Source organism: Rhipicephalus microplus, chromosome 3 (assembly GCF_043290135.1).
Source record: "Rhipicephalus microplus isolate Deutch F79 chromosome 3, USDA_Rmic, whole genome shotgun sequence".
NCBI lineage: Eukaryota > Metazoa > Arthropoda > Arachnida > Ixodida > Ixodidae > Rhipicephalus > Rhipicephalus microplus.
The window spans coordinates 109,985,847-110,009,618 of NC_134702.1; the positions used below are offsets into that span (position 1 = coordinate 109,985,847).

Below are 23,772 nucleotides of genomic sequence, written 5' to 3' on the forward strand. Positions count from 1 at the left end.
TTTTTCTGTACCTCAATTTAGCTAAATATGGCCAAACCTGGTAACACTGCCTGAGCCTCGGTCACTCCGTCACCGTCACCATCACTTGATGCATCACTTGAGCAATGAATCCATCACTTGAGCAATGAATTTATCACTTGAGCAATGAATCCATGAGTGTTTCAATACAGTGCTAAGTTCACATCAGGGTTCAGAGAAAGACTCCCTGAGGTTGTCTTGGCGTATGGCGGACGTTCACAATCGAACACATCTGCTGGCAATATGAAGTTCGTGTCGTAAACCATTACAGCCTCTCTTCTTGAGCTATTTCTAGCTTATAAAAGGAAAAATCACCAGACTCACACAGAAAATTGTTTCAAGTGCAGTTAACACGCATATGAGACCACCACTCTCACCCAAACAAATCGTTTGAACTGAGCGGGCAACCCTTGCCATGTCATCATTTCGATGGGTGAATGACTTTTCTGGAATGTCAAAGGAAAACATGCACAAACATTCATGTGATACCGTTCACCACATAAACCAGTAAAACATCTGTTATTCCTTATATAAGCTACATATCGCACTGTCTCAAGGATGTAGCCAGAAAGACAAAGACATGGGCGGCTTTTGCCGCACTGAGTAAAATTTCGAAGCATTGTAAGGTGAGCTATAAATTGGTCCAATTTTCAAGTGTTAGAAAGCATAGAAACCCTTTAGTTTCGAGTGATAAACGTGTCGCGTTATCTTTCCCACTGTCACGACGAATTAAATATACCGGGCAAACCGCCCTGTAGCTAAATGACAGACTCCGTGAGCATTTTAACAGTTCTGAAAACACAGCAACCAGTAATCTTAACATTGCAGGAATTGTTCGTGTACTTTCACTGGATGATTGAATTGACATCACGGGCAACAACATTACCCACGAGAGTATCAAGGCAGTCTAAAAGAAGCAGGATCTCCGTGGATCAGCACAGCATCTATTTACCGAACAGAAAAATGACTTCGTAAGAAAGAAAACGCGATGTACGTTAAAGAACCCCAGGTGGTCGAAATTTCCGGAGCCCTGCACTACGGCGTCTCTCATAATCATATGGCGGTTTCGGGACGTTAAACCCCACATATCAATCAAGAAAGAAAATATAGTGGCGTAGCTCCGCACGCTTCAATGTGTAGAATTTGCAATGATAACACCTGTCGCTGGCTACATGAACGCATAACTTTTGAAGGATGGATTCTAGGCAAATGGAAGCAATTGCACGCTTCATATTCTTTGAGTGAGTCGAATCAAACGACAGTAATCGTTTGCTATTCAAGTGCTCTAATCAATCTGCTTCCGCTGCTTAGTTGTCGCTGATATTAAAATTGCTTAATGAGCCTAGCCAGAGCATTCCGCGTATGCGCGCCACAGTTCTACGTGTGTGTTGCACCTTCGCATAAAATATGTTTTTATTAGGCGCATTGTACTTACGTCACTTCCTTCATCCGTGCCATTTTGTGTGCACTAAAAGTTTTATCACCTACAACTGTAAACAAGCCCACTCATACAGTTTTTCAAGCATGCAATCATTCGTCAATAATGGAAGGATAATTCACACTGAGAAACTCTTCATATCCCTCCAGGAGTTATGACGAACGTTTTGTACGTCTCTGACTCATTGATGAACCACTTGTAACTGTGCGTTTGTTTATCACAACGTAATGGACGTTTTTCAGAATTCATTCACAGCGCAAAAGAAAAAATTTCTGGCCAGTAAACAAATGCGAAATGATGGGTCTTGCTTCTGCTCATCCTTTCTGATCGTCCTTTCTTCTTAACCTATTTCAATACAGACATAGATAGATAGATAGATAGATAGATAGATAGATAGATAGATAGATAGATAGATAGATAGATAGATAGATAACTAGATAGATAGATGTATAGATAGATAGATAGATAGATAGATAGATAGATAGATAGATAGATAGATAGATAGCAACTAATACAGTGTTAACATGGCGGTAGAGTTCATTATACGCAAGCTCAGCATTCTCGACATAATATTTTAGAAACAGAGATATTTACCGTGCGAACCGTTCAAACGATTCAAGCTATATTTGATGCATATGTCTGAATTTTTCGTCTAAAAGTGAAAAGTAAGTAGAATTGAGAGTTCTAAGCGAAGATAAAAACCACTGCCTGTTAGCATCTAGCCCATATCACTCAATATCTCCGCTTGCTCATTTCACCCGTTATCAAGTACCAGTGGTAAGAGTTTAGATTTTACATTTTTATAGGCTGTAACACGTTGTTGATAGTGTTGAATCGAATAACTGGAAGTATTCATATCGCATAGCTGGGTTTCCTCCTTACTCCATTGCACCCTGTGAGACGTGCCGATGGTGTGGCACGTGCTTTGTAATGTGCACAATAATTACGCTAATAATAAAATTAAACATTCTTCTCTCGAAAGCTGATTGCGCACACGTATATATCACGACGCTTGACAAGGAGCTGTGTCGTGCCAACAGGCACGGCGTTCCGACTGTATTGTTAGAAACACTGCTGCCGCAGTCAATCATGACAGAAACCCGGAATCGGAACATTCTGAAACACATAGCAATATTTTCACTTCTGTCTACGTTAAATTGTGGTAGTCCGGCTCATTCTTTTGACACGATACCCACAGAACATCATGAAAATCCTCGGCACCAGCAGCTGTCAAGCAGTCACAATTCACCAAGACCACCAGGACCATTACTACGTATGTATATGCACTTTTATGTCCCGCGTAAATTTTAATACCCTCGTAATATTGTCTGCAACACACTGTAAACGGCTATGTTGACCAGACTTTCAGCAAAGCTGCCAATGAAGACATCCGCAGACCATATGCTCGAATGCGTGGACGATGAACGACAGCTATAGACAAGAATTGACGTAGCGCAATTACGAAAGGTGGATGTATTGACTGTTAACAAGTCCTGGCCGGAAGGTCAATGTTTGATGAAGGCCGTGCCAAGGCCAAAACTTTATTATTGAAGATATGCAATTTCCCTAACCATACTTTTCCATCTAATTGATATATAGTACGCGTTGAGCATACTATATCGGAGCTGTCACGAGCACGAACCACGGTCCTCTTCCTCTTCTTTTGCAGGCACTGCTAAATGCACCCTATCCATTCTACAAATCACTCCCCCACAGAAAAGGAGCCATTCTGGCGACCTAAGGCACTGGTACAACTGGTGGGTCATAGTGTGGCTTCAGTCGGTCGACGTAAACAGTCTCACGGCCGCGACACGGCGGTCTGTGGATGACAGTACGGGCTCGACAATATAGTTTACCGGGGATGCTTGACGCAGGATGCGGCAGGGGCCTTCATACTTAGACAGCAGCTTGAAGAAAGGCCTGGAGCTGAGGAGGCAACGCGAAGCCACACCAATGTTCCAGGCGAATATGACTGGGGAGGCAGGTCGGCGTCATGGCGGTTTTTTTGGTGTGCTTGGTCTTGTGTTGTTAACGAACATGCTAGCTGCCTGCATTCTTCCGCATAGGTGGCGACTTCTGAGAGAGATGCAGACTATGAAGTATCCGGGTGATACAACAGAATAGTATCCAAAAATGAGGAGGGTTCATGGCCATATAGAAGAAAGAAGGGAGAAAATCCAGTCGTGGACTGAGTGGCGCTGTTGTACGCATAGGTGGCAAATGGTAGTATACGGTCCCAGTTGGTGTGGTCAGCAGATACATACATGGACAGCATGTCCCCTAATGTGCGATTGAAGCGTTCAGTCATGCCATTGGTTTGGGGATGGTACGCACTGGTCGTTTGATGAACAACATTGCATTCACGCAGGAGGTCTTGGACGGCTTCTGAGAGGGACGTGCGTCCACGGTCGCTGAGTAACTCGCGAGGAGCGCCGTGGTGAAGAACAAGTTTGTGAAGAATAAATAAGCCGACTTCACGTGATGTAGCCTCTGGCAGCGCGGCAGTCTCAGCACATCGTGTCAAATGATAAATAGCGACAACCAACCAGCGATTCCCGTCAGGTGTGTATGGAAGTGGGCCGTATAAGTCAATTCCGATGCAATCAAAAGGTCGGGATGGGCAGGGCAACGGCTGGAGCGGTCCAGTGGCGGCATGCGGTGAACTCTTCCGGCGTTGACATTTTGAGCATGAACGCACGTATTGGACGACAAATCGGTACATTCCACGCCAGTAGTACCACAGCTGTAGGCGTGCATACGTCTTTATTACACCAGCGTGGCCGCATTGGGGGTCCGCATGGAACGAGGCGCAAATATCAGCACCTAGATGGCAAGGAATCACCAACAACCACTTGCGACCTTCACTGAGGTAATTGCGTCGGTAAAGTAGTCCATCGCGCATGGTGAAATGGCGAGCTGTGCGCCGCAGCGAGCGACTGGCGGTACTCGGTGATGGCTTCGATAGGAACTTTATAAAAGACACTATCCAAGGGTCTTGACGCTGCTCGGATGGCATGTCAGCGTGTGTGAGGGAGGCAAAATTGTAGGTAGAAACAGGCGCATTTGCAAAGTCATGGGGAAGCGGAGATCGAGAGAGAGCGTCGGCGTCTGAATGTCTGCGCCCTGACTTGTAGACGACGTGGATGTCCTAGTCTTGGAGTCGCAATGCCCAACGGGCTAGGCGACCAAATGGGTCTTTTAGTGACGACAACCAGCAGAGGGCGTGATGGTCACTCACGACATCAAATGTGCGACCATATATGTAAGGTCTAAGTTTAGCGATTACCCAAACTATTGCTAGACATTCTTTCTCTGTCACCGAATAATTTTCTTCAGCTCTGGTCAGAGTGCGACTCGCGTAAGACACAACGCACTTATCGAAGCCAGACTTCCACTGCGCAAGGATAGCGCCAAGGCCGACTCCACAAGCGTCCGTGTGGATTTTGGTAGGGGCGTCTGGGTCGAAGTGACGGAGAATCGGCGGCGATGTCAGAAGATGACGTAATTTCGCAAATGCGTCGTCACAGGTGGACGACCATGCCGCGATACCTTGGCTGTCAGCAAGTAGACGTGTTAAAAGGATCATTATAGATGCGAAATTACGAATAAATTGTCGAAAATACAAGCATAGGCCTATAGAGCTTCAGAGTTGTTTGAGCGTCGACGACTCAGGAAACTCGGTGACGGCGTGGAGTTTGTCTCGGTCTGGTAGAACGCCGTACTTGCTGACAACGTGCCCTAAGATTTCGAGCTTCCGTGCGGCGAAGTGACATTTCTTCAAATTTAGTTGTAGCCCAGCATGTGTGAGGCATTCCAGGACACTTGTGAGGCACTGGAGATGGGTATTGAAGCCTTTTGAAAAAACCACGACGTCGTCCAGATAGCGAAGGCACGTATGCCACTTGAGACCTCGAATTATGTTGTCCATAAGACGCTCGGATGTGGCCGGGGCATTGCGAAGGCCGAACGGCATCAAGTTGAACTCGTACAAGCCGTCAGGAGTTACGAACGAAGTTTTGGGGTAGTCGGCTTCATCCATAGGTACCTGCCAGTACCCCGACCGAAGATCCAGTGAAGAGAAGAACTCCGCTGCTTGCAAATAGTCGAGTGCGTTATCAATTCTGGGGATCGGATAGACATCTTTGTGCGTGATCTTGTTAAGGTGCCTATAATCAACACAGAAGCGGATGAAACGTTCTTCTTTTTCACGAGCACCACCGGGGATGCCCAGGGACTGTGGGACGGTTTTATGGCTCCCCGGCTAAGCTTGTAAGTCACGTGGTCTTCAATAATCCGACGTTCAGCTTGAGAGACGCGGTATAGACGCTGGCGCAGGGGTGCATGGCTGCCGGTGTCTATATGATGAGCGATCAAAGTTGTTTTGCCCAAACTGGGTTGCTTGCAATCGAAAAACATCCGAAAGCGGCCGAGAAGCTTCAAGAGTTGCGTCCGCTGAACGCTGGGAAGGTCCGAAGCAATGGAAGGAAGGCATCTGGGGTAGATGGGTTGGCTGTGGTATCGACATTAACGCTCGCGACGTCGAGGCTAGCTGTGCGACCAGGTAGTGAGTTAGGGCAGACTGAATTATTGTCCTCAAGTTGCCCTATACATTCTCCGCGGAACATAGTGGTTGGGACCGAAAGCAGGTTCGTGACGTAAATGGTTGTGGAGAAGTTTTCGATCGTGATGAGAAAATGCTTACGGGAAGTGAATTTCGCTGAAGGCGCAAACAAGGCGGTAGAGAAAGCATAGTCGCAGGAGATTGGCACAATAGCAGACAACATAGGTGAGATGTCCATGTCCTCGGCGATGACGACACGAGAAAAAGATGACTTGGCAGGAGCGATGTCCGAGATTGCTGATAATTCAAGCTCGGCACGGGCACAATCGACAACGGCATGGAAAGAAAGTCCCAGCCCAATATAACGTCATGCGAGCAGTGCGGAAATACGACGAATTGCAACACATACAAAACGTCCCAAATGAGTAGACGAGCTGTGCACGTGACGGAAGGTTGCAAGTGATGTGCGGTCGCCGTACGGAGAGAAACACCACAAAGCAGAGTCGTAATCTTTTTCAACTTGTGGTACATTGCTTCGCTAAACACGGACACAGCAGCTCCAGCATAGACTAAGGCGAACACGGCAACACCTTCATTGAGGAATGGAATTTCGTTTGCAGGTTGGGAACGAGGCCTTGTAGATGTCGACAGTGGCGCAGTTCTTGCCTCGGGAACTGCGGTGGTCAGTTTTCCGTGTGGACGGGCGTGGTGCGTCGAAGCATTGGCGATAGCGAGCGCCGGCGCGGGGAGGGTGATCGAGACGAGTTGGAGGTGCGGCGGTTCGACGATGAGGTGTTTCAAGGAGCGTGGGAGGGTACTGGCTGTTGCGGCTCTGTATGGTCGTAGCTGTGATTGGTTTCACCGGCAGTTGGACGAGAAACGCGGCGGCGGCAGAAACGCTCGACATGCCCGGGTAGACCACAGTAATAGCATATTGGTCGGTTTTCCAGTGTGCGCCAAGGATTATTGGGACGGGTGGCAGGACGTCAATAAAGCGGAACTTGCGGGCTTGTCGGCGCCTGCGGTGCGTAGAAGACATGAGGGCGTTGAGGAGGGCCTGTGCTGCATGGCACTGCATGTGAAGGCCATCATGCGACGTCGGCGTAGGTCAATGGCGCTGATACAGGTGGTGGCTGGTGCGTAGGTGGAAAAGCTTCGGATACTTGCTCCTCAATGGTTTGGCACAGTGCCGAGGGGAGTCCATGACTATCACTAGGGAGAAAGGGAACAAGAGACAGTTGACGGGCAACCTCCATGAATTGTTGTATATGGTGCGTCAATACTACCGGACCTGGGGAGATCGCGCCAACGGTCAGTGCTGACGTGCTTGTGGTGTTGAAACTGTGAAGTCGCGTGGAAATGCGCTGCTTCCACAACTCGTCGTAGCTCTGGCAGTGCTGAATGATGTCTGTGACGGTTCGAGGAGATTTCGCCACAAGCATGTGGAATGCATTGTTCTCGATGCCCTTCATAATATGCTTGACTTTGTCGGCTCATGACATGGCCGGATTGAAGCGCCGGCTGAGGCCTACGACGTCCTCAATGTAAGACGTGAAACTTTTTCCTGGCAACTGGTCACGATCACGCAAACCCTGCTCCGCGCGGAGCTTGCGCACTGCCGGTCGGCCGAATATGTCTGCGAAGGTCGTTTTGAAAGAGGCCCAGATGGTAATCTCAGCCTCATGGTTGATCAACCAAAGCTCCACGACACCCCTCAGGTAGAAGTGGACGCGACCGAGTTTGTCTTTATCGTCCCACCGGTTGTTGACACTCACTTTTTCAAACGAAGCGAGCCACTCGTCGACGTCCTATTCATTAGTGCCGTTGAACAGAACTGGGTCGCGCTCCCTCGGAATACTGGAGCAGCGGAGAGCGGGGGGCGTGGCAGCATTCGGCTGTGCTGCAACATCGTCAGGCATGATAGACGGCGGAGGTGGAGTCTAGCTACGGAGTTCCAGGGTGAAAAAGAGAACCAGCACTCTCCACCACTTGATAGTACGCGTTGAGCGTTGCGTCTTCGACGCGTTTATCAAAAACGAACACAGGTCAAGCGCTCAGCGATCCAAATCGGAGCTGTCACGAGCACGAACCACGGTCCTCTTCCTGGTCTTTTGCAGGCACTGTGAAATGCACCATATCCATTCTACAATATATATATATATATATATATATATATATATATATATATATATATATATATATATATATATATATATATATATATATATATATATGAGGAGGAGAAAAGGAAGGAAGGAGGTGGGGAAGAGAAAAGTGGAAGGGGGCGGCCAGGGGTGTCCGTTCCATGTTCTCATTGCTTTTTCTTGATTTCCTTTATTTATTTTTTTCCTTCATCTCTCTTTCTCTCATTTAAGATTGTATAAAGCTGAGCATCAACAAACAGTACCTTCAATCTTGATTGCCAGACTGGCTGAAATGTCGAAATATACCACATTGTGACTGCTCACGAAGGATGTGCTTGAATATATATATATATATATATATATATATATATATATATATATATATATATATATATATTGCCACCATTGATGAACGAGCCGCTGTGGCTCATACCCGTTTTAGGCTACGAAGAAGAAGAGAACGTTCTGGTTGCCCCGGTTCGGGTGAACTCCTGGCTGCAGATCTTGTTTTTGCTCGCGACATTACTGGTGGAAGTGCTGGGTACGTGTACTTCGGGTGTGTCGGCCATCGTGGAGACAGCTACCTCTCCCAGAGCAAGAAGCAGCCACCGCCTGCGTGGGTTACCCCCTGAATTTGGTCCCTTGACATCGACACCCAGAAAGATGGCAATTCCGATGACAAGCCAGGTGGTCCAAACCAGCGATGCCCACGGTTCTCTTCTCGCCCATGTTTTTCATGCGCCACAGACACCAAAGCCGTTCCATGGAGATATCTTCGAGGATGTTGATGACTGGCTCGACCACTTTGATCGGGTTGCCTGTATCAACGAATGGGACGATGTTCGCAAGCTGCGCAGAGTTTACTTTTACTTGGAGGATTCTGCGAAGACATGGTACGAGAACCACGAGGGCTCCTTTGCAACCTGGCAAGAGTTTAGCCGTCAGCTCCGTGACGCCTTTCAGAACACCGAAAGGAAGGAGAGGGCCGAACAAGCCGTATCCTGCAGAAACCAGCGGCGGAACGAACGAGTACCCATGTTTGTCGAGAACGTGCTTCGGCTCTTCAAGCGCGCGGACCCCGCCATGCCCGAGGAAAAGAAGGTGAGGCATTTGATGCGTGGAGTAAAAGAACAGCTTTTCGCTGGGCTCGTGCGCAATCCACCAACGACAGTCGCCCAGTTCATCAGTGAGGCGAACACAATGGAACGTACGCTGCAGCAGCGGTCATCACAATACGAACGCCAGATCCCGGCCACCGCATGCTCTATCGGCTATGACAGCGAGAGACAGGCCCTCGCAGACTTCATTCGAAGTATTGTTCGGGACGAACTGCGACAGTTTCAGGCGGTGGGATCCCATCAACCTGTGTCTGCCCTCGCGGATGTAATCAGACAAGAAGTCCGGCAGGCCGTCACACCCCTGACCCCAATCACACCACCGATTCCCGAGGCGCCAGTCCTGACATACGCAGCGGCATTGCGATCCTCTGCGCCACCGGCTACAGATCATGCTATGCGGCCCAGGTACCAGGCTATGCAGTCATTCCACACCACTGCTTCGAGCCCGCCTCACGGCTCAAGGTTCCCGAGCACACCCACCTATCTGCAGTCTACCTCAAGACAAAGTGGTAGCAAGGCAAGCACGTGGCGCACCTCGGATAACCGTCCGCTCGGCTATCACTGCGGCGAAGCGGGTCACGTATACAGGAACTGTCAATACCGGCAACTAGGTTTCCGCGGCTTCCATCCTGAAGCTCGATGCCCGCGCTACGGTGAGCGCCCCCGCGAAATCGAAGCCTATCTCACGGGCCAGCGAACACCTTCGACTGTTCAGCACCACCAGTCGAGATCACCGTCGCCTCGCCGGTCTACGTCACCCAGTTTGCCCACATCGTCTTCCGCTCCTTTCAGGAGCCGGTCACCAAGACCCCGCAGGGGAAACTAGGAACGGCGACTTCTGGGGGTGAAGTCGCGGCCCGGCGAACTGTAAAAGACCCTCATTCGACGCAACGACCAGACAAGGACCATTCCGGTTCTGCAGTGTTCTCTGAAAGCAGAAAGATTGTTTCTGCCGAAATCGCCGTCTTCGTCGACAATCATTCTGTCAACGCCCTCGTCGACACCGGGGCCGACTATTCCGTAATGAGCGCCGCACTGGCATCTGAACTGAGGAAGGTTACCACACCATGGCAAGGACCGCAGTTGCGCGCGGCAGGGGGCCATCTGGTGATGCCTACCGGTATGTGCACGGCACGCATTCGTATACGTACGCCGACATTTGCAGGCTCTTTCCTCGTATTGCGCGTGTGCTCTCGGCCAGTCATTCTAGGAATGGACTTCCTTCGTGAATACGGCGCCGTCATCGACCTCCGTGAATTACTTGTGTCGTTCGAGGATCCTTTTTGTGCTGCAACTGACAGTACACAATTCCGGAAAAGAGCACTTCGTGTTACCAACGATTCTCTGACCCTCCCACCTCGAAGCAGCCTCTTTGTCGAAGTAGAATTGGGACAGGACATGTCTGACGCCGTAACTGCAGAGGCCAATTTGTCTCTCCTTATTTCACGACAAATCTGTGTTGCCAGAGGAATCATTCAGCCTAGCAATAGGCATGTTCACCTGCGGGTCACGAACTTCAGCGACGAATATCGCCACCCAACGAGACACACTGCCATTGCATATTGTGAAGAACTTGCCGATGCCGATGGTTCGCCCACGTTAGCTTTATTTTCATCGAATGGCCACCCTGACGAGGCGTTCACGAGCACTCTCGACGTAAACGAGAGACGACCTTCGTCTCAACGAGAAAGCCTTTTGCGTTTACTCGGCTCATTTCAAGACTGCTTTGCCACTACGTCAAGGGTTAAACAGACACCACTTGCTCAGCACCGTATTATCACGGAACCCACCGAGAGACCCATCCGACAACACGCCTATAGGGTGTCGCAAAAAGAGCAAGACGCTATACGTGACCAAGTCCAGCAGATGCTTCAGGACGACGTCATCCAGCCATCAACCAGTCCCTGGGCTTCGCCAGTTGTGCTAGTAAAGAAGAAGGACGGTACGTTGCGTTTTTGCGTTGATTACCGTAAACTGAACAAGGTCACCAAAAAAGGACGTTTATCCTCTACCCCGGATAGATGACTCGTTGGACCGTATACGCAACGCTAAATATTTTTCTTCCATGGATTTACGTAGCGGCTACTGGCAAATCGCAGTGGATGAGCGCGACCGCGAAAAGACGGCGTTTATTACTCCCGACGGCCTGTACGAGTTTAAAGTGTTGCCTTTCGGTCTATGCTCAGCACCAGCTACTTTCCAAAGAATGATGGATACGGTTCTCACAGGGCTCAAATGGCAATCATGTCTTGTTTACCTTGATGACGTCGTGGTCTTTGCAGACACGTTTGAACAACACGTCCAACGCCTTCAGGCAGTACTTCAGGCAATCAGAACAGCGGGGCTTTCTCTCAAACCCGAGAAATGTCACTTTGGATATGAAGAACTGAAGTTTCTTGGTCACGTTGTGAGCCATGCCGGCATCCGCCCAGATCCGGAGAAAACCCGTGCTGTTGCCGCCTTTCCCGTGCCCACAAATAAGCGCGACCTACGCCGATTTCTGGGGCTCTGTGCGTATTACAGGCGCTTTTTCAAAAACTTTTCGAAGATTGCTGAACCCCTCAACAAGCTTACAAAAGACGGTGTCTCGTTTGTATGGGGTCCCAATCAGTGTCATGCGTTCGACACGCTCCGAAACCTCCTCCAGGCTCCGCCTGTACTGGGTCATTTTGACGAAAGCGCTGACACGGAATTACACACTGACGCCAGCAACGTTGGACTAGGAGCGGTATTAGTTCAGTGGCATAATGGCGTAGAGCGCGTGATCGCTTATGCGAGCAGAACGTTATCCCCAGGGGAGAAAAACTATTCTGCAACCGAGAAGGAATGCCTCGCTGTTGTCTGGGCCATAACAAAGTTCCGCCCATACTTGTATGGCCGCCCATTCAGGGTAGTTAGCGACCACCATTCCCTTTGTTGGCTCGCAAATCTCAAAGATCCCTCAGGTCGTCTAGCACGATGGAGCCTTCGGCTACAAGATTTCGATGTCACCATCGTCCACAAATCTGGGCGGAAACACACCGACGCCGACTGTCTCTCACGTGCACCGGTCGAAAATGCCAACACTGACCTTGAAGACGACGACACTTTTCTTTCTGTCGTATCAGCAATCCGCTTAGCTGAGCAACAGCGTCACGACTCGGAGCTCATTCTGCTCATTGACTACCTGGAAGGATGCAATATATATATATATATATATATATTTCATTGATTGATATGAGGGTTTTAACGTCCCAAATTCACCATATGATTATGAGAGATGCCGTAGTGGAGGGCTCCGGAAATTTATACCACCTGGGGTTCTTTAACGTGCGCCCAAATCTGAGCACACGGGCATACATTTCCGCCTCCATCGGATATGCAGCCGCATACCCTAGCCACTAGACAGACCACCGCGATATTATATATATATATATATATATATATATATATATATATATATATATATAAAGAAAAAGTTGTATACTGAAGGGCTCGTTTTTTCATGTTTTACACAATATTATAGGCTCTAACAGAAAATTATGCCAAGGAAAGTATAGGGGAAGATATCAGACCGAATTGTATAGTGAATATGAAAAAGAAAAATGGGTGAAAAGATAACTTGTCAAGGGCAGGATCCGAACCTGTGACCTTCGAATAGCGCGCTAGATGCTCTACCACTGAGCTACCGCGGCAGCTATCCCCCCAGCCAATTTATTGGGTTTATATGTGAATTTAAACGTGGGATTGTCAGCCAGTGCCACAAGTAACCATGGCGGCGAGTTTGGCACACTCTTTTGGGCCTGTTTGGTGTCACGTAGCACGTGAACTTATTACGAGCGGGCAGCTGACTAATGGTACCTTGTATACAATCTAAGGGCACTAAGTGTGCCAGTAGGAGACGCTCGTTAATGAATTAAGAAAATAAGTGGATACTTAAGGGCTCAATATCAGTCTAATATCTTCCCCTATACTTTCCTTGGCATTATTGTTTGTTACATATATATATATATATATATATATATATATATATATATATATATATATATATATATATATGTTATATATGTTACGTTATATATATGTTACGTTATATATATATAACGTAAGAAGGTAGCGATGGTTAGGAGTTAGAAGTACAAGCCGAAAAGAAAGAAGTGAGAATGGAATAAACATGACGTATGAGCCAGGCCATGTCTCCCATGCATGATAGCGTCACATACACACATATATGTATATATATATATATAAAAAGATTTATATATATATATATATATATATATATATATATATATATATATATATATATATATATATATATATATATATATATATATATATATATATATATATATATATATATATATATATATACGCGAGCAAAAGACAGGTACTCCTTGAAACAGCAAGTGCACCGCGTTTAAAACAGCTGAATAGCAAGATTTTCGTCCACATGTGTATACACACGTCATTTGCCTTTCCCTCAGAGAGCATCACTTCAATGCTAAGTTAGTAATGCAGGCTTTTTGTTTAAAAAAGTATGACGCAATCACTCGCTGACGTAAGGCTTCATGCGTACCACGTGAACAAGTTCAGGATGGTGCTGGCGACGCCTCGTACAACAGGAACTGTCGAGGACGACTTCGTAGGTTACATCGCTCTGTTGTCGCAGTACTTGGTATGGTCCAAAAGATCTCCTTAACAGCTTCTAGGAAGTCTCATTTCCGTATTGGCGTCGAAACCCGTACTCTGTCGCCGGTTTGGTAAACGGCTTTTCCATGGTGAGCATCGCAGCAGCCTGCGTCGTACTCTTGCGGCTGGAGAATCCACAAGCTAGCAAGTTGCCTGGCTTCATCCACGTGTGCCGTAAACACATCGACATACGGGTCAATGGGTTTGCATTCGTGCGGTAGCATTGCATCTAGCATAGTTCGTACTTCCCGTCCATGAACGAGGCTGAATGGGGTGATGCGCCTCTTTCTTGATTGGCAGCGTTATACGCAAACAGAATATAAAACGAGATTTTATACCAATTTTAGTGTTCGACATCTACGTACATCAAGAGCACGTGCTCAATTGTTTGGTCTAGATGCTCTGTTAGCCCATTCATTTGCGGGTGGTAGGCGGTGGTCTTAAATGAGATGTTCCACTCAGCGTCAAGACATGATCCAAAAGAGGCGCCGTAAATGCAGTTCCTGTATCTGTGATTACGACGGTTGGTGCACCATGACTCTGTACAATATTCTGGATGAAAAATCGTGCCACTTCCATTGCGTACCTCTCTGGATAGCCCTAATGGTTCAAATTATCAGTCGCGACGATAACCCAGCGGTTCCCTGCAATAGAAGTAGGAAGTGGGCCCAAAATATTCATGCCGCTCTGGTCGAATGATGTTCTTGGGACCTGCACAGGTTGAAGAAGGCCAGCTGGTTTAGTCGGCGGTGGCTTATTGCGTCGCGTCGCTGGCAGTCGGGGCAAGTAAGAACGCGGTGCTTCACGGCTGTGCTCAGTCATGGTCAGTAGCACCTTTGCTAAACTCTTCTGGCTGATTACACGAGAACGTTGGCCAGTCACTCGGGAACGTTGGCCACTCACTTCGTTTTGGCAAGCTGAAAGCACTTCTGCGCGAAGGGCTGCTGGGATGACGAGTGAATAGCCAGATCCGGTTGATGAAAAATTTCTTTTGTTTAATACTCCTATTGAATATTTGCCTTTCCTTGAGAAGATGATGATGAAGAAGAAGCCATCAAGAAGAACGCGTAAGCTCTCAAGAAAGAGAAAGAAGCAAGCGTCTGCCATTAACTGTTCCTCCTGCTATGTGTAAATAACGTAAATATAGTCTTGTTTCTATAATGCCGTGACTAATGATTTCACAAAATGGTAGAAATCCAGCCGGAGTACTCACCTGGTCAATACATGCTACCATCTGGGACTTTCGTATGAAAGACAGCACGTCGCCCCGCAGGGGCGTCTGCGCAAGCAGGCGTTTGATGTGTAGCGACACCAGGGACACGAGCCAATGGGGGGTTTAGACCTCTCTCGCGCCTAGCCGGGCGTAGTTAAGCTGTGTCCGGAGAATAGGGTATCCTGGGGGTTGAGCCGACGCCGGGTGATTGAACTTTAAGGCCCCCAAGCGGAGGCAACACACCTCTTTGGCCCCAGCTTCACGTAGACGTGTACGGAACCCCTGGGCTGACCGACCCAGGGGAAATCGGTAGTCGCCTGTTCCTATCTTTTTCTCTCCTCACATCTTCGTCTTTCTGTCTCACTTTTGATCTTTCTGTCTACTACTCGCTTCCAGTTACTTCAATCCTTATTGGCGGCAAGGGTTAATCTTGTGTATCATATGCAGCTTTGGGTATATATATTTGGATATAGTGGTGGCGTATAGCTGACGCCTGCAGGCTTTTAAACCTGCAACGTCCCTTTGTTGAACTCGGTGGTGGGTGGCTACCACCGCAGCCGAATTTCGAAACCATGTTGTGGCAGAATGCTCTCTTACCTCGCCCCCCCTTCCAGATCGGCCTCTCAAAAAAGGTTGCACAGAACTACCGTTTCCATTTTACCATCCGGTTCGACTTCGGAGCAATTTTCTCATTATTATGTACTACATAGTGAAGGGAGAACAAGCATGCACAAACTTTTCGTTTTCATTTTGTCGAAATTTCTAGCAGAAGCAATTGGCAAAGACTACAAAGCCTCGAGAATGACAAACGAAGAGCTTCTCATTGAATGAAAAACAAAGGCCATATAGAAAAGTTATACGACCTTGCCACCATCGGCAACATTGATGTCACAATCACTGCATACCGCTCACTGAACACATGAAGGGGCGTCATCTCAGAAGACGACTTCCTGAAACTCAGTGATGAGGAGCTCCTCGAGGGCTTCCAAGACCAAAATGTAATCGAGGTACAAAACATCACCATTAGAGGAAACATCTCCCAACATCTCCCAACTAAGCACATCATTCTTACTTTCGGAACCAGCAATCTCCCCAGCTCAATAGACGCAGGATACCTGAAAATCAATGTCAGACCATACATACGGGACCCAAGGCGCTGCTTCAAGTGCCAAAGGTTCGGTCACGCGTCACAGTCATTAGGTTAAGCCACATGTGCTAAGTGCAGCACGAATGACCACCCGGCTGGGAACTGTAAAGCACCAGCCCTGCTGAGCACCCTGCTGGTGCTGAGTCCATGGACGTGAGTCCATCGGACACTGAAAGCCTGACAGACCCTGCTTCAACTAGCAGGGCGATCAGGCAGCCCATCATCCCTCCTTGCAAAAGAGGAAAAGGGAGCCGAAACACACTTTCGGCCCCACAAAAAAAGAAGTGATGAAACACACAAATAGTGCCGCTTTTAGCTTATGCACAACTACTTTAAAATACTAACTTTTATACATATCATTTCACGTAATGACATACATCGTCCATTGGAACTGCAGAGGCATGACACGAAACTTAAGCGACATTCAGGACATATTTACAAGCTTCTCTCCTGTAGCGTTATGCTTGCAGAACACGAATCTAGGACCAAAAAACACCAAAACACTAAAAGGTTACACTGTTATACGTCGCGACCGCTCGCAAAGCAACCGGCTGTCGGGTTGCGTCGCCATTGTTGTCCAAAGTGGTATAGCGGTCTGAGAAGTTATAGTTAACAGTTTCATTGAAACGGCTGCAATCGCCATTTTATCACATAAAACTATCACTCTTTGTTCCATATACATTCCACCTCATTCACATTTCACTGTAAAAGATCTAGAATTGATCGCAGAACAGCTACCTAAACTTTTTTAATGGAAGGAGATTTCAATGCGCATAACATACTATGGGGTAGTGTAAGGACAGACAGTAGAGGGCAGGTAATTGAAGATTTTATTCTTACTAACAATGTGTGTCTTTTAAACACTGGATCACCAACATACTGCTCTCCAGGCTTAGGAACCATGAGTTGCTTGGATTTGGCACTGCGCTCTAGCTCACTGTTGGCTGATTTTACAAAGAAAAAATAAACAACCCTTACGGCAGTGACCATATACCGTCGATTGTAAAACTAACATCACCACTTCCGACCATACGCTCTTAACGACAGCGTTGGAAGCTTCACAAAGCTAACTGGCCTTTGTTTACACAGAGAGCTAATCTACAGGATGAGTTCTGTGAACACCTAACAGTAGATGAAATAAATGACAAGTTCACCGATTGCATACTGTCTGCGGCAGGGCAAGCTATTCCCCAATCTTCCGGACTAGTGGGAAGAAAGCTAAAGCCATGGTGGACCAGTGAATGTGCAAAAGCAAAAAAAAACTACAAAATAAAGCATAATGCAGCTTCCGTAGTTACCCCACATGTAACAACCTTCTCGCGTTCAAACAAGCTAAATCCAAAGCATGATATATTCGTAGAGATGCAGAAAAATCATCCTGGCAGAAGTACATATCTACAATAAATAGCACAATCACAACCATAAAAATGTGGAACCAGGTTAGAAAATTCAACGGCGACTACTCCTCATACGCAATACCCATACTTACAGACCCAGGCACACAGACATCTCTAGAGGAGCAGGCGAACAATTTAGGCGAACACTTTTGCACTATATCTAGTTCCGCTAATTACACGCCATCCTTCCTGGCATACAAAGAGACAACCGAAAAACAAAAACTACCAGTAACCGGTGGCCTAGATGAGCCGTACAATGCTCCCTTGACACTCCAAGAGTTAAGCACTGTGCTTTCGGCGGGAAAAGAGACAACAGTCGGGCCAGACAGAATTGATTACACAATGCTCGCGCACCTGTCTCAAGCTGCCGTGCAAGCAATATTGAAGTTCTTTACCGTGATTTGGAAAACTCGCAAAATGCCCAAAAAATGAAAAGTGGCAACCATAGGGTCATTAGTAAAGACTGGAAAACCATCCACTTCACCGGTTAGCTATAGGCCCATAGCACTTACAAGCTGTATGGCAAAATAATACGAAAGCATAATAAACATAAGACTAACATACACCCTTGAAATAGACAACCTACTAGATGATCATCAGTGCGGGTATAAGAAAGGCCATTCAACGATAGACCATCTTGTCCGTCTCGAACACGCAGCGTGTGAGGTCTTTTTACATAGGCAACACTGCCTAGCAGTGTTTTTTGACTTGGAGAAGGCCTACGAGACTACGTGGAGGTACGGTATACTGAGAGACCCTGCGAATCTCGGAGTACGCGGAAGAATGCTTAACTGCCTCTCTGACTTTCTATCAAACCGAAACTTTCAGGTACGGTTGGGCTTCGCACTATTGCGTATTTTTGTCCAAGAGAATGGCGTGCCGCAGGGTTGCGTGTTAAGCACTACACTCTTCATAGTCAAAATTAATTCAGTTAATGAAGTAATCCCACCTTCCATCATGCACTCATTATATGTTGACGATCTTCAAATAGCATGTCGAGCCTCAAGCATATCCACATGTGAAAGACAGCTGCAGTTAACCATCAATAACCTGACCAAATGGGCAGATCAAACGGCTTTCGCTTTTCTACCCAGAAAACCATTACCCTAATTTTCTCACAAAAGTGAGGCTTGTATCCTGACCCTGTTCTTAAAATCAACAACAGTGTACTGCCACTCAAGTCAGAACACCAGTTCCTAGGCCTAGTCTTTGACAGGAAACCAAACTTTATTTCCCACATGAATTACACAAAAAAGAAAGTAAACAAAGCGCTCAACATTCTGAAAATACTATCGTAGAAACACTGGGGTGCCGATCGAGTCTGCCTTTTACACATATACCGCTCGATCGTGCGCAGCATACTTGACTACGGCAGTGTTATTTACGGTTCAGCCAGAAAATCTTACCTCAAACGTCTTGACCCAATACATAATCATGGATTACGCTTGGCGACTCCAGCGTATAGTACTTCACCTGTCCAGATCTTATATGCTAAGAGCAACGAGCCTTGCCTGCAACAAAGAGGAGCGCTACTTACTGTACCCTATGTATCAAGAACCCGATCGAAACCAAGCCACATATGCCCCGCCGCGGTGGTCTAGTGGCTAAGGTACTCGGCTGCTGACCCGCAGGTCGCGGGCTCGAATCCCGGCTGCGGCGGCTGCATTTCCGAAGGAGGCGGAAATGTTGTAGGCCCGTGTGCTCAGATTTGGGTGCACGTTAAAGAACCCCAGGTGGTCGAAATTTCTGGAGCCCTCCACTACGGCGTCTCTCATAATCAAATGGTGGTTTTGGGACGTTAAACCCCACATATCAATCAACCAAGCCACATATGTCACACTATTGTCTCTCACATCGGTACCAGAATACAATACAATAACAGATTGCACACGATAAGACCACTTCTCTTGCGCTTTGAAGAAATATGTCTCGACTACAAAGTACCGAATCAGGCACTAAGCGTTGTCCGAATGCCGGAAAGACTGGCTCTATGATTGGACTTTTCGTACTACACTGACCTTGCTTTAACTCATTTAAAGAAGAAGAAAACTCCACAAGAACAAATTATGCAGGATTTCCAGCCGTACAAGAAAAATATAACACGCACTCTAAATACTACACTGATGGATCAAAAACACAAGAATGTACAGGAAGTGCTGTCATATAAAAACACTAAGAAACATGTATAAGACTGCCGCCATTTGTATCTATCTTCAAAGCAGAAGTATATGCTCTTTTGATTGCTCTCGAAGATATTTTATCAAAAAATCACAAAAAACTGTCATATACACTGACTCACTTAGCGCGTTAAAAGCCTTACATTTTAGGTCGGGAAACGAACTGTTTCTCGGGGACATTTTACAGAAGCTAGAAAGACCCGAGAAAAATGGCCAGACAATTCGAATTGTATGGGTGCCGAGCCATGTTGGTATCCCAGGAAACTAAAAGGCAGACAAAGTAGCAACAAGGGCAAGCCATCAAAGCATAGCAGAAATAAGGGCACCATTCAGGGACTGTTTCAACAGTTGTCGGACAGCCTTTAGGGCAAAATGGCTAGAAGAGTGGCAGGCTCAAGTGCACAACAAGCTTCAAATTGTCAAGCCTATTCTATAAGAATGGATGTTGTGCAATCACCAAAAGCGCTTCATCGAAGTAACACTATGCCGCCTACGGATAGGTCATACTCACCTCAACCACAACTTCTTATTGCGCGGAGAAGATCAGCCAGAATGCGAACATTGCAAGGAATTTCTGACTATCAATCATATTTTAATAACATGCCCATTTTTTTAAAAAAGAAGACACGCTTATTTTAAACAGTTTTACAAAACACAAACATCTCTACACCGAATGTTAATACTATCAGAAAATGCACTAATCCCCATACAGGATGTTTTTCGGTTTCTAGAGGCCGCAGGTCTTTTAAACAAACTGTAAACAGAAATATGTTTTTCACCTCACATTTTAACCCTATTATCCAAATCACCCAGTGTCTGGCGCATCATAGCCATTGTTGCTTTTACGCCATAAAACCCAACGTAGCTAACTGCCCCAAGGCAGTAGTGGGATTGGGGCATAAAGCGGTAGAGTGTCTCTGCCTGGAAGAAAGGGCTACGAAGTGAATAGAGACTGATCCCAGCTAACCAGTGTGCCAGCCATCGTCGTCGCGTGTAACTATTGCAAATAAATGCAAATATACGTTTCCTTGTAAGATTATTGGTGGAGGTGCGGGGTAGGTTGCTCAGCTGACAGTTCAGAGATATCACACTCTTGCGAAGACTACGCGACGCCTAGTTTAATACCAGTTGGCGGCACGTGCGCAGCGAAACCAAAGTTCAAGAGAGACAAATAGTCTGGTTGTGGCGTACTCTCACAATGGTGTTCGGGACAGCAATAGAATGCTTTAGCACAAAGTCGGTAATGGGTGAAACGACATATTCACCATCGCGCACAGGCGGATCTCACACGAGCTGCACGTAAGTCACGGCTTGCGGCGGAACATGCAGGAACTCGATGGCACAAAGGCTATTTTGAGCATCATACACAACAGCGGCGTCAAAAGGCAGTTCCAGCTGAAGAAGATCCATTGAGCAGTCGATAAGGGTGGAGTGCGCAGAGAGAAAGTCGAGACCAAGAATGACGACGTGTAAGCACTGCTCAAGCACGGTGAACAATACGACGGTCTGACGGCCAGCAATACACACGCGAGAGGTGCACATGCAGAGAACGGCAGATTTGCTCCCATCGGTAAGCATTACTGCACACTTAAAAGAACGCGTGATCGTTTTTCGTAGTTTAATACAGAGAGTGGCGCTTGAAATTTGTGCACCAGTGTCTATGAGGGCTGTAACGGTTACGTCATCCACCAAAAGGTCCGAAAATTGCGGCGGGTAGGACTTGTCAACAGAGGATTTGCAGACCGGGTCGTTAATGCAGCGTCACCTCCGGGAGCTGCATGATCTAGTTTCCAGAAGTTGAGGACCCAGGTCGTGCAGGGGACCTGGATCGAGGAATTATTGGCGAGACAGATCGGCGGCCGTGGGGTGATGGTGACCGGCTGAACCTTCGACCCTGAACGTTAGTAGCAGCAGGCTGGGGATCGTACAGAGTAGAAAACTGACGAGAGTTGCTTTCAAAGCAACGCCATGACTGAGTGTTCAAGGATGAATTCGACGTTCAACAATTGCGACAGTAGCGCGAAATGTGTCCGGCGTGAGAGCAGTGAAAGCAGATTGGTCGATCATCCGACGTCCTCCATTCAGCAGGGTTCGGTAGCGTGAAGGGTAGCGGAAAGGGTACACTGGGATCTGGTTAACCGAAGCCGAACTCTCAGTAGTGCGAACAGCGCAAACAGGTGCAATGCCGAGATTTGCTGTTTCTTAGCGAACGACGGCTTGGATGAGGCAGACGGTGGATGCGTTATCTTTAGGGCTGTCGGAAGCCATGGCTGCACGATCCATTGCTTCGAGTTCGCGGCGAACGATTCGGGTGACATTTTCGGATGATGAAGCTTGCGTGAATTTGGGGCAGTCTTCGCAGGCCGAAGTGACTGCAGTATTAGGCAGACGCACAAACTGGCTGGTTATGCGACTGTTCTTGGCGTGCTCGAAGCGCTGACATTCCCTTACCACCACGTCGACGGTGGCGCAATCTTTAAGAATCAACAGATTAAAGGCGTCGTCGGCAATTCCCTTTAATATGTGCGCGATTTTGTCAGTTTCGTTCATGTTCTCATTCACCTTTCGACAGAGGCCCAATACATTCTGTATATAATATACATATGATTCCGTCGATGTCTGCACGCGACATTCCAGGTATTTCCTCGCGGCTGCTGTCACCCAAATGGCCTGCTGAACAACTCGACAAGTTTCAGTTTGCAAATGTCCCAGCCGGTCAGCTCCGACTCATGCGTGTCATACCAGATGAGTGCCGTATCCCGCATGTAAAATACAACGTTGGCTAGCATCAACGTGGGGTCCACGTATAGTATTCGCTCACGCGCTCGTACAGTGCGACCGAATCATCGACATTCCACTTATCCTTGCCTGTGCCCGAGAAGGCTCCGGGGTCTCGTGGAAGCAGGAAAACCAGAGGAGGCAGCTGCTGTTGCTCTTGTGAGTTGGCCTGTAGAGCCATTGCAGGAAAATGAAGGTGGCGACCACTCCGAAGTTCCGTGTTGGATTGCCGGAAGAGCCAGGCAGGCGTACTACGCACGTCAACTTGCTCAATGCGCCCAACCTTTCGAGCATTGACATTGCCAAAATGATACCGCCAGATCTTTCGCCCTCAGAAGCACAAGACCTCCACCGTCTCTTGATATTCTATGTGGGCATATTTGATCTTCACAAACGCCCTTTAGGCCAGACAGCCCGCAGGGGCGCCTGCGTACGCAGGTGTTTGGTGTGTAGCGACACCACGGACCCGAGCTAACGGGGGGGGGGGTTGACTTTCTCTCACGCTAAGCCGTGCGTGGCTTTGCCGCGTCCGGGGAAAAGGGGATCCTGGGAGTTGAGCCGAGGCTGGGTGATTGGACCTTTAAGGCCCCCCGGCGGAGGCAACCCACCCCTTTGGCCCCTGCTTCACGTAGACGGCACCCCTGGGCTGAGCCACCCAGGGGAAATCGGCAGTCGCCTTTTCCCGTCTCTCTCCTCCCACATCTTCGTGTTTTTCTCACACGTTCTATCTTTCCTGTCTTCTCCTCAGTTCTGTTTACTTATGATTTTCGTCGCGGCAAGGGTTAACCTTGTGTAGGTATCCGACCTTGGATAATTACATTGGGTTATACTGACAGCGTATGGCTGGTGTCGGGAGGCCTTGTTTAACAAGTCCAGACGCGTCCCCTTGTTGGGCTCCGTGGTGGGTGGTTGCTGCTGTTACCGAACACATTCATACTTCTATGGCTTCACAAGCATCCGCCACCCTTGATTGGTCTCGTAAGAGAGGCCGCACCGAAGCAAGTTTTCGCTTCTCGACAGAAACGAAAGTTACTTCCGCGAAATACCATATTATCCATAGTGAAAGCACACCTCTAAGAAAACTATCCCCATTTTTGGTGGCCAAGTGCC

The 23,772-nt window shown here is 47.6% G+C and overlaps 1 protein-coding gene across 2 annotated transcripts in view; it reads left to right on the forward strand.

Annotated features, from left to right (window-relative positions):
• The first annotated feature begins 2,503 nt into the window (after window positions 1-2,503).
• LOC142803872 (uncharacterized) overlaps window positions 2,504-23,772 on the forward strand; it is a 40,107-nt gene continuing 18,838 nt past the window's right edge. For both annotated transcript variants that reach the window (XM_075890134.1, XM_075890133.1), the window contains exon 1: window positions 2,504-2,729. In XM_075890134.1, coding sequence (XP_075746249.1) covers window positions 2,546-2,729 — 184 coding nt within the window. In that variant the 5' untranslated portion in view covers window positions 2,504-2,545. The remainder of the gene's footprint in view (window positions 2,730-23,772) is intronic.